This window comes from Boleophthalmus pectinirostris, unplaced genomic scaffold, assembly GCF_026225935.1.
Source record: "Boleophthalmus pectinirostris isolate CB_2022bp ecotype Guang Dong unplaced genomic scaffold, ASM2622593v1 HiC_scaffold_16, whole genome shotgun sequence".
NCBI lineage: Eukaryota > Metazoa > Chordata > Actinopteri > Gobiiformes > Gobiidae > Boleophthalmus > Boleophthalmus pectinirostris.
In genome coordinates, this window is record NW_026571095.1 from 23,755,287 (window position 1) to 23,767,662 (window position 12,376).

At 38.2% G+C, this 12,376-nt stretch overlaps 1 protein-coding gene across 2 annotated transcripts in view; it reads right to left on the reverse strand.

The window, feature by feature from the left end:
* The window catches only part of LOC110164091 (protein tyrosine phosphatase receptor type F), a 288,692-nt gene that overhangs the window by 97,787 nt on the left and 178,529 nt on the right, over nucleotides 1-12,376 (reverse strand). The window contains exon 13 of one of the 2 annotated variants that reach the window (XM_020929118.2): nucleotides 3,481-3,507. The exons of the other annotated variant lie outside the window; for it this stretch is intronic. Coding sequence (XP_020784777.1) covers nucleotides 3,481-3,507 — 27 coding nt within the window. The remainder of the gene's footprint in view (nucleotides 1-3,480; nucleotides 3,508-12,376) is intronic. 2 annotated transcript variants of the gene reach the window in all.

Below are 12,376 nucleotides of genomic sequence, written 5' to 3' on the forward strand. Positions count from 1 at the left end.
GATTGTGAAATAACAGGTTGTACTGAAAAAAGAATGTATAACACTTCATTCGGGGGTAAAAGGGGGAGTTTTAATTGCAAAATTAAAAAAAAATTCCAAATGTACTAAAATTGCCCTGAGGTCTGAAAGGGTGGAGCCAATATCACCACATGACATCATAAGGTGTAGTGTTTTCTGTCTGATAGAAGAACTCAGTCTAAATATGCAGGATTTGTGTGTTAAACATGTGTGATTGAAACAAACAAAAACTCCAAGTATGTTTTTGATGAGGAAACATGACACAGATCAGAAAATAGTGTAATATTGGACCTTTAAAGTGCAGCTTTGACTTTGAGCAATAAACATCTGTAATTAAATAAATGCCAATCAGAGACTATGAGCAAATCCAGACCCTTTAAATATTCCAGGTTTCCAGGTAAAGCTAAATCAACTCTATGGAGACAATTTACGTTAGTACACCTTTAAACCAAGACAATTGTATCACCACTGTTCCTTACAAAACCACTGTTCAAACTGTCGGAAGGACACCCCAATCCATCGCTGTATTATTCTGGTTTAAATAGCCTACATTACAATACTAAAGGCATGCCATCATTTAAATGCATATGGTCCAAGGCTAGTCTACTTCATGAATAAACTAGAATAATAATGAGCATGCACTATACACTATGCGTATTACATCTATTGGAATAACTACTTCTATGGCAACATAATAATTGAAGATTTTGTATGTTTTCCTTTATAAGTTACTGCATTTTTTTTTTTTATTTCCCTTTAGGGGGCATCACAGCAAATGATTACTTCCATGTGCAGTCATTTACATATTGATTTGGCAAAGGTTTAATATCAAATGCCAAGATCCTGGCTCGAGACATGGAGAAGAATCCCCTGGCATTACACCGCAGTTGTATGAATACAGGTCATAATTAAAGATGGCGTCATTGTAATGCATTATGGTCCAAGGCGAGTCAACTTCATTAACTACATTAATAATGAGCATGCTAAGTTATAGGGTTTACATAAATGAAGGGTTGTACAGCTTCGCCAACCAGACAGACGCTAATTAAATTATATTATTTTAACTTATTATCGAGTCATTGCGGAGGGATTGCTATTTGAATGCCCATTGCACAGTATTTTGGAAAGCTGGAGGATGTTAAAGTGGTTCCAATGACTCATTTAGACTTAACAGATAAAGTCAATTGCCATGTGCTATTTTTCCTGCAGCCTACTCGAAGCTCAACAAGCTCCAGTGTTAGCTGTGTGTTTTGGGACCCACAGCTACACTAAACCACTAAAGATGAAAGGTACAATATTTAATTTTAAGGTCCTATATTATGCAGACTTGACTCTTGTGAGCTTCAAGACATGTTATAATGTCATTACCTCCTAAAACATACTTGGAGTTGTGTTTTGTTTTGCTCAGACATGTTTTATTAACATTTTACTGTTAGTCTGTCTACATCTTCAAAGCTCAAAATGCCCTGTTCCACCTTGTGATGTCATTTTCAAGTTAAGAGCTACCTTTTAGGTCAGTAAAGGTTGGCAATTGCAAGGCTGATCTCACCAAAATGATTCTAGTGAAGATGTATGAAGTTTCCTGTCAAGCTGGAATTGTGTTTTTTGTTTGAGAGATGAACTCAATCTAACCTAAACATGCAGAGTTTGTGTGTTAAACATGTGTGAATGAAACTAAATACAACATAGGTCTGTTTGTGATGAGAAACATTATACCATAGATCTGAAAATGGTGTACTATGAGCTCTTTAAATAAGATTTAAACTCAACCATGTCTATATAATATATTTACCATCTGAATAAAATGATCAATTCCCTATTAGCACCTGAATGACTAAGGAAGTTTATGTAACAAGAACTCATCTTCCCTGTAGATTTGATTACAAAGTGAATTGCTGCTTGACTTACACCATTACAGGATATCATTCTCAACCTCTGTGGTTAGTGTTCCTGGAAAGTACTGCACACAACTAAAAGAGCACTCACTGTCAGAGCTGTTATGATTTCTTCTCAAAGCACAGATTATGAGAATTACAAAACCTCCCCGGCCACTTTATTAGGCACGGCTATTGTATTAAAAAACATGGCAGCAACTCAGCACATTTGGTCAACAGTAAAAGTTAATACTGTCTATTCTGATACTAATACCAACCATAAGAATGAAACTATGACGAAGCCAGGATTAATCCATGGCTAATACAGAGCTACTTCAGAACTGACTATACCTGATTTGTTTAACATAAAAAAATAAAATAAAATCAGTCTGGCATTAAATTTAACTATCTCCATGGAGACAAGAAAGTAGTGCCAATAGGACAAGTTACAGGTTAGATTTAGACCCAGCTCACAGTAAGAAAGCATGCTTATCAAGACATTTTTTGAACAATAAAAGCACCTGTTATGAAATAGATAAGTTTAACACCCGACTAACAAAGATTTCGAGGAAGGAAAGGAGCCCCCACCAGAAAAGATACATAGTGCATCTTTATAAAAGACCCCAATCCAGGGGTGTCAAACTCAAATTCACAGAGGGCAAAAATTGAAAACTGGGACTAAGTCGTGGGCCAAACTAAATATTTAACAATTCCAACATCTGCATGTTTTCTCTTCTTTTGGGATATGTAATGTTAAACTTTTCTTATTAAAATAAATGTTTAATCACAGTTTTGCTTAAACATTGAATCTAGAAGAAGCAAAATATAAAATAATAACAAAATTTTAAATAAATAATATCTCTATAGCCTATCTGTAGCCATCTATAACACATTTGATACAATCTCACAGGCCAAATATAATTATATAACGGGCCAAGTTTAGACCCCAGGCCTGAGTTTGACATGTCTGCCCTAATCTTTTTCATGTCTAAACCAAAACGTAAAGGTCACATATTACGCAAAATTGACTCCTGTGAACTTTAAGCTAAGTTATAATGTTGCTACCTCATCCAAAACATACCAAGAGTAGTGTTTTGTTTCATTGACACATGTTCAAGTAATTGCATTATCAGTCTGTCTACATCTCCTAAGCTCAAAACACTCTGTTCCACCTTATGATGTCATATAGTGGTAGTTTTAGAGAGAAGAACTAAATCTCCAGGGTTTGTGTGTTAAACATGTATGAATAATTCAAAATGCACTTGCAGGTATGTTTTCGATGAGGAAACAATACTATAACAACTAAAATAGCGTAATATGGGCCCTTTAACCAACTCTGTACTGAAATGCTGCCATGTCACCTGCATTCATTACAGTTTGTTAGTTGTACCTAATAATATGGCCAGTGAGCATATTTTCAAACTCCAAACCCACACACAAGCACACCCGCACACAAAAACCTGTTGAGAAGACACACGTAAATTGCACCCAAAATTAAAATAAAATTAAGAACATACAAAATTGCAAAGGGTAAAAGGGCCCTGCTAAGACAACCCAACCACAGCAGCACACACAGGCAGTTACTCACATGCTCGGTGGACTCGTCAATATTCCACTGATGGAGAGAGAGAGGAGACACAGGGCAAGAATGGGGAGGAGAGGTGAGTCACAGACAACACTAAACTAGAAAAAAAGATCATGGCTGGTCTTTTTTTCAGACTAAGACAGATGAATGTAGGTGTGGACATGCAATGCAATTCAGGGAGAGGAAGATAGAAGAGGAGGTGGAGGAAGAGGAGGAGGAGAGGGACAGTTTGAGTGGCATTTAGAAAGGATGTGGAACAATGGAGCCGAAATGGTGGATTGTTGCAAATGCACTGCCTTGTTTTGAATGTGTTTGGGACGCCTCACACGAAACGCTGAGATCCGGTGGTGTTTGTATTCTGATAAACAAGGAAGAATGGGAAATTATTCAACATTATTTTAAGATAAAATTATTTATGGTCCTTGTCAAAAGTAAAACGATTCTATTGAAAGTCATCAGTCAATTTATGCAAGCATATTTACATTGCAAGTATCAAATGCAGATAGTAGCACCAGTAAAATAAGAAGTATAAAGCATTGCGGTAAACAATTTCAAGTATAACATTTGGAAGAGGTGGTATTTTACTTCTATGGGGTATTAACACCTAGTGAATCCACTTAATTTCATTTTTCTACAGCAACTAGGTCAGGAATTGGAATACACTAGACGGTTTACAAGAAGTTGCCGGAAGTTGTAGACCGTGCACTGGCCAATCAGCGAAGAGCTGTGAAGCCATGATGTCAAACTCAAGCTTCTGTCTGGGTCCCTTTTGTGGTACAGTACAACAGCAAACAAAGCAGTCGAGATGGATGTAGATGAAGCCAAACATTCTGTGTTGGCAAAGATTCCCGAAATTGAGGATTTAAAGATGGAACAAAGAGAATGTTAGGTGAATTTTATCAAGGGGAAAGAGGTTATTGCCCTTCCTACGGGAGTTTGGCGTCACGACCTAACAGCAGCGATTGGTTAAATTTAAAAAAGTACCCTCCTAATATCAAGTGAACAAATCCTAATGCTGCAAAGTGAAACCGTCTGATGAATCAAGGCTAGTATTAACTGCTAACACATAACAGATTTAGATCATGTTAGCTTTTATGGTTTTGAAAAGGGTATATTTGCTGAAAACAATGTATTAACATGTTTTCTAATTTCCACTTTTTGATGTGTCTCCCTCTCTTTGCTCTCCATGCTATGTCACTCCCCCTCTAGAGCACTATCACTACACAATCCGGTTTGCACATCACATCAGGTTTGTCAAGTTGTTGTGTACAGTTTTATATCTTGCTTTTGTATATTTATGGAGAACTGTGAGAGCATGAGAGACGTAGGCTTGTGGGCTGAGCATTGGACTGAATCTTACAGCTAACGGTTAATAGGGCCCAGGAGAGATCGCTAGATTACTGAAAAATGCATGAATGACATCTTAAACCTTCAGGCATGTTTTGGATGAGGGAACAATTTTGCATAATACCCCCCTCTTTAAAGAAAAATATGTTTCTGAAGTCCACCAATTATGAAAGCAAAATGTTGGTTTAAACTGATATGCAATTGCTGGATCAAATATTACTCTTCTTTATCAAACCTAGACTGAAATATTAGAATTCCTATGTGACAGATTTGTGGTCCAACCCACCTGTTGAGACTCACTAAACAAAACCCTGTGAACCGTGCACCCCATTCCTCACAGAAATGAAGAGAAAGGGGGAGGGAAAATTTTATTCATCATATTTCAATACGTTTTGAAAATGTTCTCAGTGCTGGCTGCGCTTGGCCCAGTGATTCCCGGGGGAAGTGAAAGCCTATTTCGTGCCGCGGGGCTTCATCGGTGCTGAGCGTAAAATCCCATTACCAGTGCGGTGATGCTAGCACGCCAATGCTAGCCCGGTGACACTGTGCCCCATCAATGCACTACGCAACCTCAGAAATTCAACCGGCAACTGCCTTCACACTCGGGTGCCGTGGAGGAGTTCACCCATGGGTGGCCTGGGTGACAGCGGTTATGGGGTATGACAAGGAGGGAGGGAGATGAGAAAAGGAGGTCGTGGATGTGTAAAAATGCTGATGTAACAGGGTTTTTTGAATTTTAAATGTTGTGGGAAAACATTGCATAACCAACTTCAAAATCTGTCTCGACGATTGGAGACTCGCCACGCTTGTCAAATATGTAAAGGTTACATGCTTTTTTTAGTTAAAGGCTAAATGCATTTTTAATAAGCAAATGAACACAAAAAATGACTGTGTTAACTATATCTTCAATTTCTAACAGGGAAACCAATAACAATTTACTGTTTAATGGGATTGTCTAATTTCTAAATGGCATAGAAAAGGGTAATGTAAAAAATTGTGCACTGTCCCTGTCTCATTAAATCAAATAAATCAAATACATCTAAATAAATAACTAAAATCTGATTGGGAATGTGTGTTTTCATCTGCAAACCTGTTGGTGAATAAAAAATGTATAAAATATTGAGTATTTACAGTTACAGGGGTACTGTGTAAGTTTTCTGATGGAAAGTCCATGGAGATGTTCTTCCTTTGCCTTGAAAGTTATACAGTATGGCATTAAACTTACACTTACATTAGCAGGCAAAATTAAAGGTTAGATCTGCAGAAAGGCAACTCCGCTCACAGTCCAGAATGCATGTTTGTGTTTTTTCCAATGTATTTTTGAGCATGTGAACACACCTCCAATTCCATAAAGGAAAGATACATATAGTAAGTCTAATCTCATACTGTTGAACATTCAAAGCAAGGCAAGAACATCTCCATAGAGATGAGCAGGCTGTGGACCCTCCATCAGAAAAGTTACATAGTGCACCTACTCAATATTTTATACATTTCTTACTCTCCAACAGGTTTGCAGATGAAAAAATACATTTTAATCAGATTTTAGTTATGCCATTTAGAAATGAAATGATGATTAGATGAGCAGATGGCGGACTCTGCACTGGAAAGGTTACAATGTGCCAAAATACTGAAATATCGTTATACTCTATAATTTAATTTGATGATACAGTATCGATATCAGTATTTCTTGGTATATTTTACCAAGTTATTTTGTGTAAGAGCTACAATTGTGTTGACATTTTCACAGTTTAGAATAAAATGGGTGTTTTCAATCTTAACTTTGAACAGACTTAGTGGACCAAGTATCAGCCTTGATTTTGCCTTTGTTTTTCACTAAACTGTATCAAATCGATTTGAAATATATCTTATCGAATCATATTGTGCAATCAAAAGTGCACTGTATCGAAAAGCATATCGTATCGTGGCCTATCTATCGAGTTATGTATCGTGTATCGTATTGTAACTTCTTAGTGATACCCAGCCCTACTGTGCACCTTTAACTTTTGGAGGGAAAAAACAGTAGAAAGTTACTCTTGCATAATACTATACCACTTATCTTGCAAGGATAATGAAAGCAAGTCATGCCTTTTTATTCTACAGTTTAAGCTTTCAGTCAAATCTAGCTCAGTAATCATCATGACTGTCACGTGAATATAAAATTAAAGAAGGGTGCAAAAAATCCATTTCTTAGTTAAACCACTAGAAAACTTACACTTTTCTTTTTTTTTTACCTTTAAGAATAACTTTGATAGAGCATAAGTGTCCCCCTCTCCTTAGCCCTAACCTTGGATAGATCCGTATTGATCAGTGACTGAAGTGAGCAGTGGTCCCATTGATTCTCGCTGTGAGTGGTTAAGGCACATTGCGTTGGAAAACATATGGCGTTTCGAGTTAGCGAGGCACTAAAGAGGCATTTAAAAACATCTGCTATTTAACCCTATGAATAACCGCCTGAGATGCTGCATATTGCTCAATTTGTTTTCTGCCATCTTCAGTATGTCAACAAACACATTAAGGTTGCCAGAGTTGCATCTCGAGCTTAATCCGCCTCTATCACGGCTGCTTTTGCGCTCTGTTTAAATCCACGGGAGAATTATAAATTATCCCATTTATATTTCCAATGCCAACGCAAGCTGAAAACACATCATTGCCGATAAGGGGTGGTTTGTGAGAATGCAGCGGTGTAATTTGCAGACGGGAGGATGCAAATAAGATGACAGGAGTGGAGAAGTGGCTGTAAAAACGGGTAAAAAGGGGGCGGGACTTACGGGGGAGAGAAAGGGGGGATTGATTGAGGAAAACGCGCTTGCTTGACTGTTTTTTACCTCGCTTCATTCCGGTTCAATCTGAAGGCCGTGGGGGCAGTGGAGCGGAGCGCTGCTGGCTAGCCCTCGCTTACATACACACACGTAGGCACAGTCCAACGCATGAGTGGTCAAACAAGATGGACCCGGAAAAGTCCTGTAACAACTTGTCTCGGGGGAAACTTTGGTGGAAAATATATAGAAGCAAAGGCAGGAACAACTGGTGTTATAGCGTTAGTGGTTTCAAGGGGTAATTTGGTAGTTTGGGGGGAAAATGTTGTGGCAAATGGGCTGCTGAATGCCAACGTTAATGTGAATGAGTGTTTTCCATTTGAGAGAAGAACTCAGACTAAACATTCAGCATTAGTGTGTTAAACATGTGTGAATGAAACAGAACACAACTCTAGGAATTACATTACACCATAGATCAGAAAATACTGTAATACTTGCCCTAAATGTTGCATCTAAATGTTGAGTCGTCTTATTATGTACACTTCAGGTTTGCCTTAGTTTAGACAACTTTTTGCTGTAATTTTGGGCTGTACAAAAGATAATCTGAATTAATACAGCCAATGTAGTCACTTTTCCAAGATAAATGAGCTATAATTGCTATTGCGGCTGTGTCATCTTGTTATTTTGAACATTACTGACAATAATGAAAGTCCGTTTTAATAATAAATTATCATTAGGGCTGGGTATCATTAAGAAGTTGCCGATATGATACATACTTTGATACACTGGCCACGATACAGTGCACTTTCGATCCAGTACGATATATTTCAAATCAATTCGATACGGTTCCATATAAATTATGGCTAAATAATGGCTGTGATACTAAAAGTCTTTGTTAAACCACTTCTTGTGCAGAATTAATATGAAACACGCACATTTTAATAATCAAAATAGTGAAAATGTCAGATGTGTTGCAAAAACAAGTTTCCTTCCACTAAACAAGCAACAAAACGGTAATAATTGAGTAAAATCTATCAAAAAATACTCTTGGCAATATATCAATACAGCAGCCCACAATATTGATGCTGTATCATCACATTAAATGATACAACATATCGATATTTTTATATTTCTGCAAACCTGTAATTATAGAGTTTTGTATATATCTAAATAAAAATAGATTCTTTTAGGGGAGGCTATATAACTTTTAGTCATTGCTTTGGTTAACAACAGTTAAGCACAAACTTAAGTATCGATTCCAAACTTGAAAGGCAACGTGCATGGTTTATCATATTGACTTGCCCACTCAGGTTCAGGCTACTTTACCGGTAAAAAATAAAATAAAAAAAAGCTTCAGTTAAGGCCTGATATGATCACATTGTTAGCATGGCCTCTGGATTTAAATTTAGCAGGGAAATGAGGGCGCTGTGTGGGAATGGGCTTCAGAAGAGGAGAGGCGCTTAGCTGGCCCACGCTAGCAGTAACTCACTCCTCACTCCGCTCTCAACGTAACAGCTAACCCAGCAGTAGCAGCCCATCTATCGAGAAACAAAACAAAAAGACACAAAAGCTAAAAGCCTGGAGAGAGGTGATAGCTCTTGGTCTGATCAAATCCAAACAGCCATCTGTCTGCTGGAGGTGACTCAAGGTTAGGCCAGGAATTCGGATTAAGAGGAAGGTGTGGAGTCTATTGGGGAGAAGTGAGTATTTAAGAAGAGTTGCACCATAATCAAGCATGAAGAAGAGCAAATAGTTTGTTTTGAATGATTCAGATTTAGTAATAAGTCTTTTTTTTAATGCTAATTAAGATGTATGCATTATAAAGTGCAACCAAAAATACAATTATAATCATTTTTAAAAAAAAAAAATTTTCTTACATTTTGACTTCTAATTAAGGTTGTTCCGATACCGATGCTAGTATAAAAAAGCACGCTCTGTGGTACAAAGTGATTGAGTAGAAAAGTAAAAGTGCTTAAATCAGCACATCTCATCATGAAGACCATTAAACATTTGATTAATACTTTAGTCCTCAAAATCACATTTTTGTAGACTTTCATTAGAAATAGGCTTTTAGTATGTGAGTTATTGTGCAGTTACAAAATTGATTAAAATTAGTCTGCTTTTTCATACTATGTGGAATTGTACTGGTATCTGTCTCGGCGAGTACAGTCGTCCCTCACTATAATGTGGTTCACCTTTCATGGCCTTGCTGTTTCACAATTTTTTTAAGTGCAATTTTGGATTATTTTTTTTACAATGTATGAATGCACATTGTGTTCCTCTCCCTGCGTCCTAATTGGCTAAAGAACTGTAGACCATTGTCAATCAGTCTCCTGCATGTCTCTGTACAGTACAAAATGCATTCAGCTTGCCAAATATATATAAATGTTTGATCTCTAGCAGTGTGATTCTGAAGTGCTGTATATTTGCAAGTTTTGTCCCTAACAAAACCCACAATGACGAAACGTTCTGCACCGACAAAGGCTCCTGAGGTCGCACCCAAAAGGCAGAGGAAGATGCTAACCATCGCACAAAAAGTTGAACTTCTGGACATGCTGAAGGAAGGTAGAAGTTACGTGGCTTTAGGGCACCATTACGGAATAAATTAATCTTCGGTTCATTACATAAAGAAGGAGGAAAATAACATAAGGACGACAGCAGCAATAAGTTTTCAGAAGGATGCAAAAAGGGCTGTAACTATCATTTAAACAGATAATAATTGTAAAAAATAAAGCTGGCTACTTCGCAGATTTCGCCTATTGCAGGTTATTTTTAGAAGTACGCTACACTAAGGTCAAGTATCATATCAGATTGGATCACAAATATATGGTTTTAAAACAACACTAGTTCTAATTGATATTTTTGGAGTAGGCTGAAGATAAAATGAAAATACTCTGTTAAATTTGACTATTAACTAAATATGGCTGCAACCAATCCAAATGTTATCCATAAAAACTTATGATAACATTTGGATTGGTTGTAGCCATATCTACTTATATTTAGGACTATTTTTATGCCAAATCTACGTTTTGCTTTTACTTTAGTTCTTTTCCTTCAATCACAGAGGAAGTACCATTTTTGAGAAAGGATAAACTCCACTAGTAAGTTCAAAACAAATTTCCAGTAAGCCAACCCCATCTGTTTACGTACTTCTTCGTCGTTGTTCATGAAGGTGAAAAGGTTATAAGGTTCAGATTTCACAACACATTAAGGAAATTGTCAGGAAAATTACACTGTGGAGCTCCTTTGTCATTTCATGTATTCATTACTAGTCCATTACAGGTAAAAGATTTGCATGTGTCTGCGATGAGTCACGACCTTTTCTGCAGCCAACTGGAACGCCCCAACATGGCCGATGTAAGCGTGCTAGCTCACGTTATCTGAGTGTTTTTCCACTTGTTGTTTGGATTAGGTGAATGAAGAGAAGTGTGAGAAGGGGCGGGGCAGGGGTGAAGCAGTTGGGATAGCCCGGACAGAGCAGCGTTAGTCTGGCTGTGTGGTCTTTTTAATGACGCCTGAGCAGGTCTATGCAGGTTTGAGTCTTATACAAAACAATCTGACAGAGATGACTCAATCAAGGGTAACCAGCCCGCACGCAAGCCTGTGTACAGTACTGGTTCATTAACAGGACTTTTGTTCTGAAATAACATGTATCAGGTAAATATTTAACCAACTACGCCCGCTTCTGTGTGGTACTATTATCACTGCAACTGTTACTAGATCAACTAAGTTTATGTTAATGCTTGGGTTGATCCTGTTCTAGTCCTGGTAAGCTGTCGTCTAGTTCGTGTTTAATTCCGGGTTTAGTCCTAGTTTAGTTTCAATTTTAATGTGTAAATGTCAATACAGCCCAATAATACTTTGACCTATTAATACTAAGGAGCTGTATTTTTGTCTACAATCATTTCCCAGGCAACAGTAACATCTACTTTCTCAGCAACGAATACTACCACCTCCTACCGTAGAGCAATCTTTCTGTCACTATGAAAAATAATATAGCTAATACTACAAAAACAGCTACTGCTACTTTTGCTGATCCTACGTAAGTGCAACTAAAGGCCATGAGAAATGAAAAGTGTCTTAAAGCAGAAGTGGAGTCTGGTGCCAGGGGAGAGGCATCCTGGACAGCAGAGAGGAACTTGAGCTGCGTCGCGAGAGCCAAAACTGCAGCGTGCCTTTGTGTTTATTGTGTTGCTCGGCTCAAATGAGACATGGCACCGGGTATTGTGTGCACAACAGGCCGGGTCATGTTCAGTTCACTTTTTCATAACCCAAACGCTGTCACATTCAACACGTCCAAGTGAGAAAACACTTGTGTCCAGTCACCTCCAGCCGCTTTTTTCACCATCTTTTTCTTTTTAGCACCAAACGGCCCTGTCCCAACTGTCAGCCACACTATTGAGGGTGAGGATAACTAGCACTGGACCACAGAAAGCTGCCAAAATGAGTGGTGCAAAACAAAAGCTCCGAGCTGGACTCAGGATGTGAAGAGCTGTTTGCCAGACGAGAGCCAGGTGATAAGAGCCTCTCATATTAGTGTATCAGAGCCAGTGGACTTTAAACAAACAGAATGCTAATTTTATGCTTGAGACTGATACTAGGTCCCTGTGGCACAGTGCTCTCTGCGTTCTCACAAGCCCATCAGAATTATTCACCAGCGTTTATCACCAAGTGCCCTTTTACCCAAGTGGCACCAGCTCACGCTCTGTATCCAGGGACCCAACGCTTCTGACATGTGATTTCAAGGTGACTGAACAGCGCTGCTCCTCTGTACAGATAAGACTTAAGACAGCGGG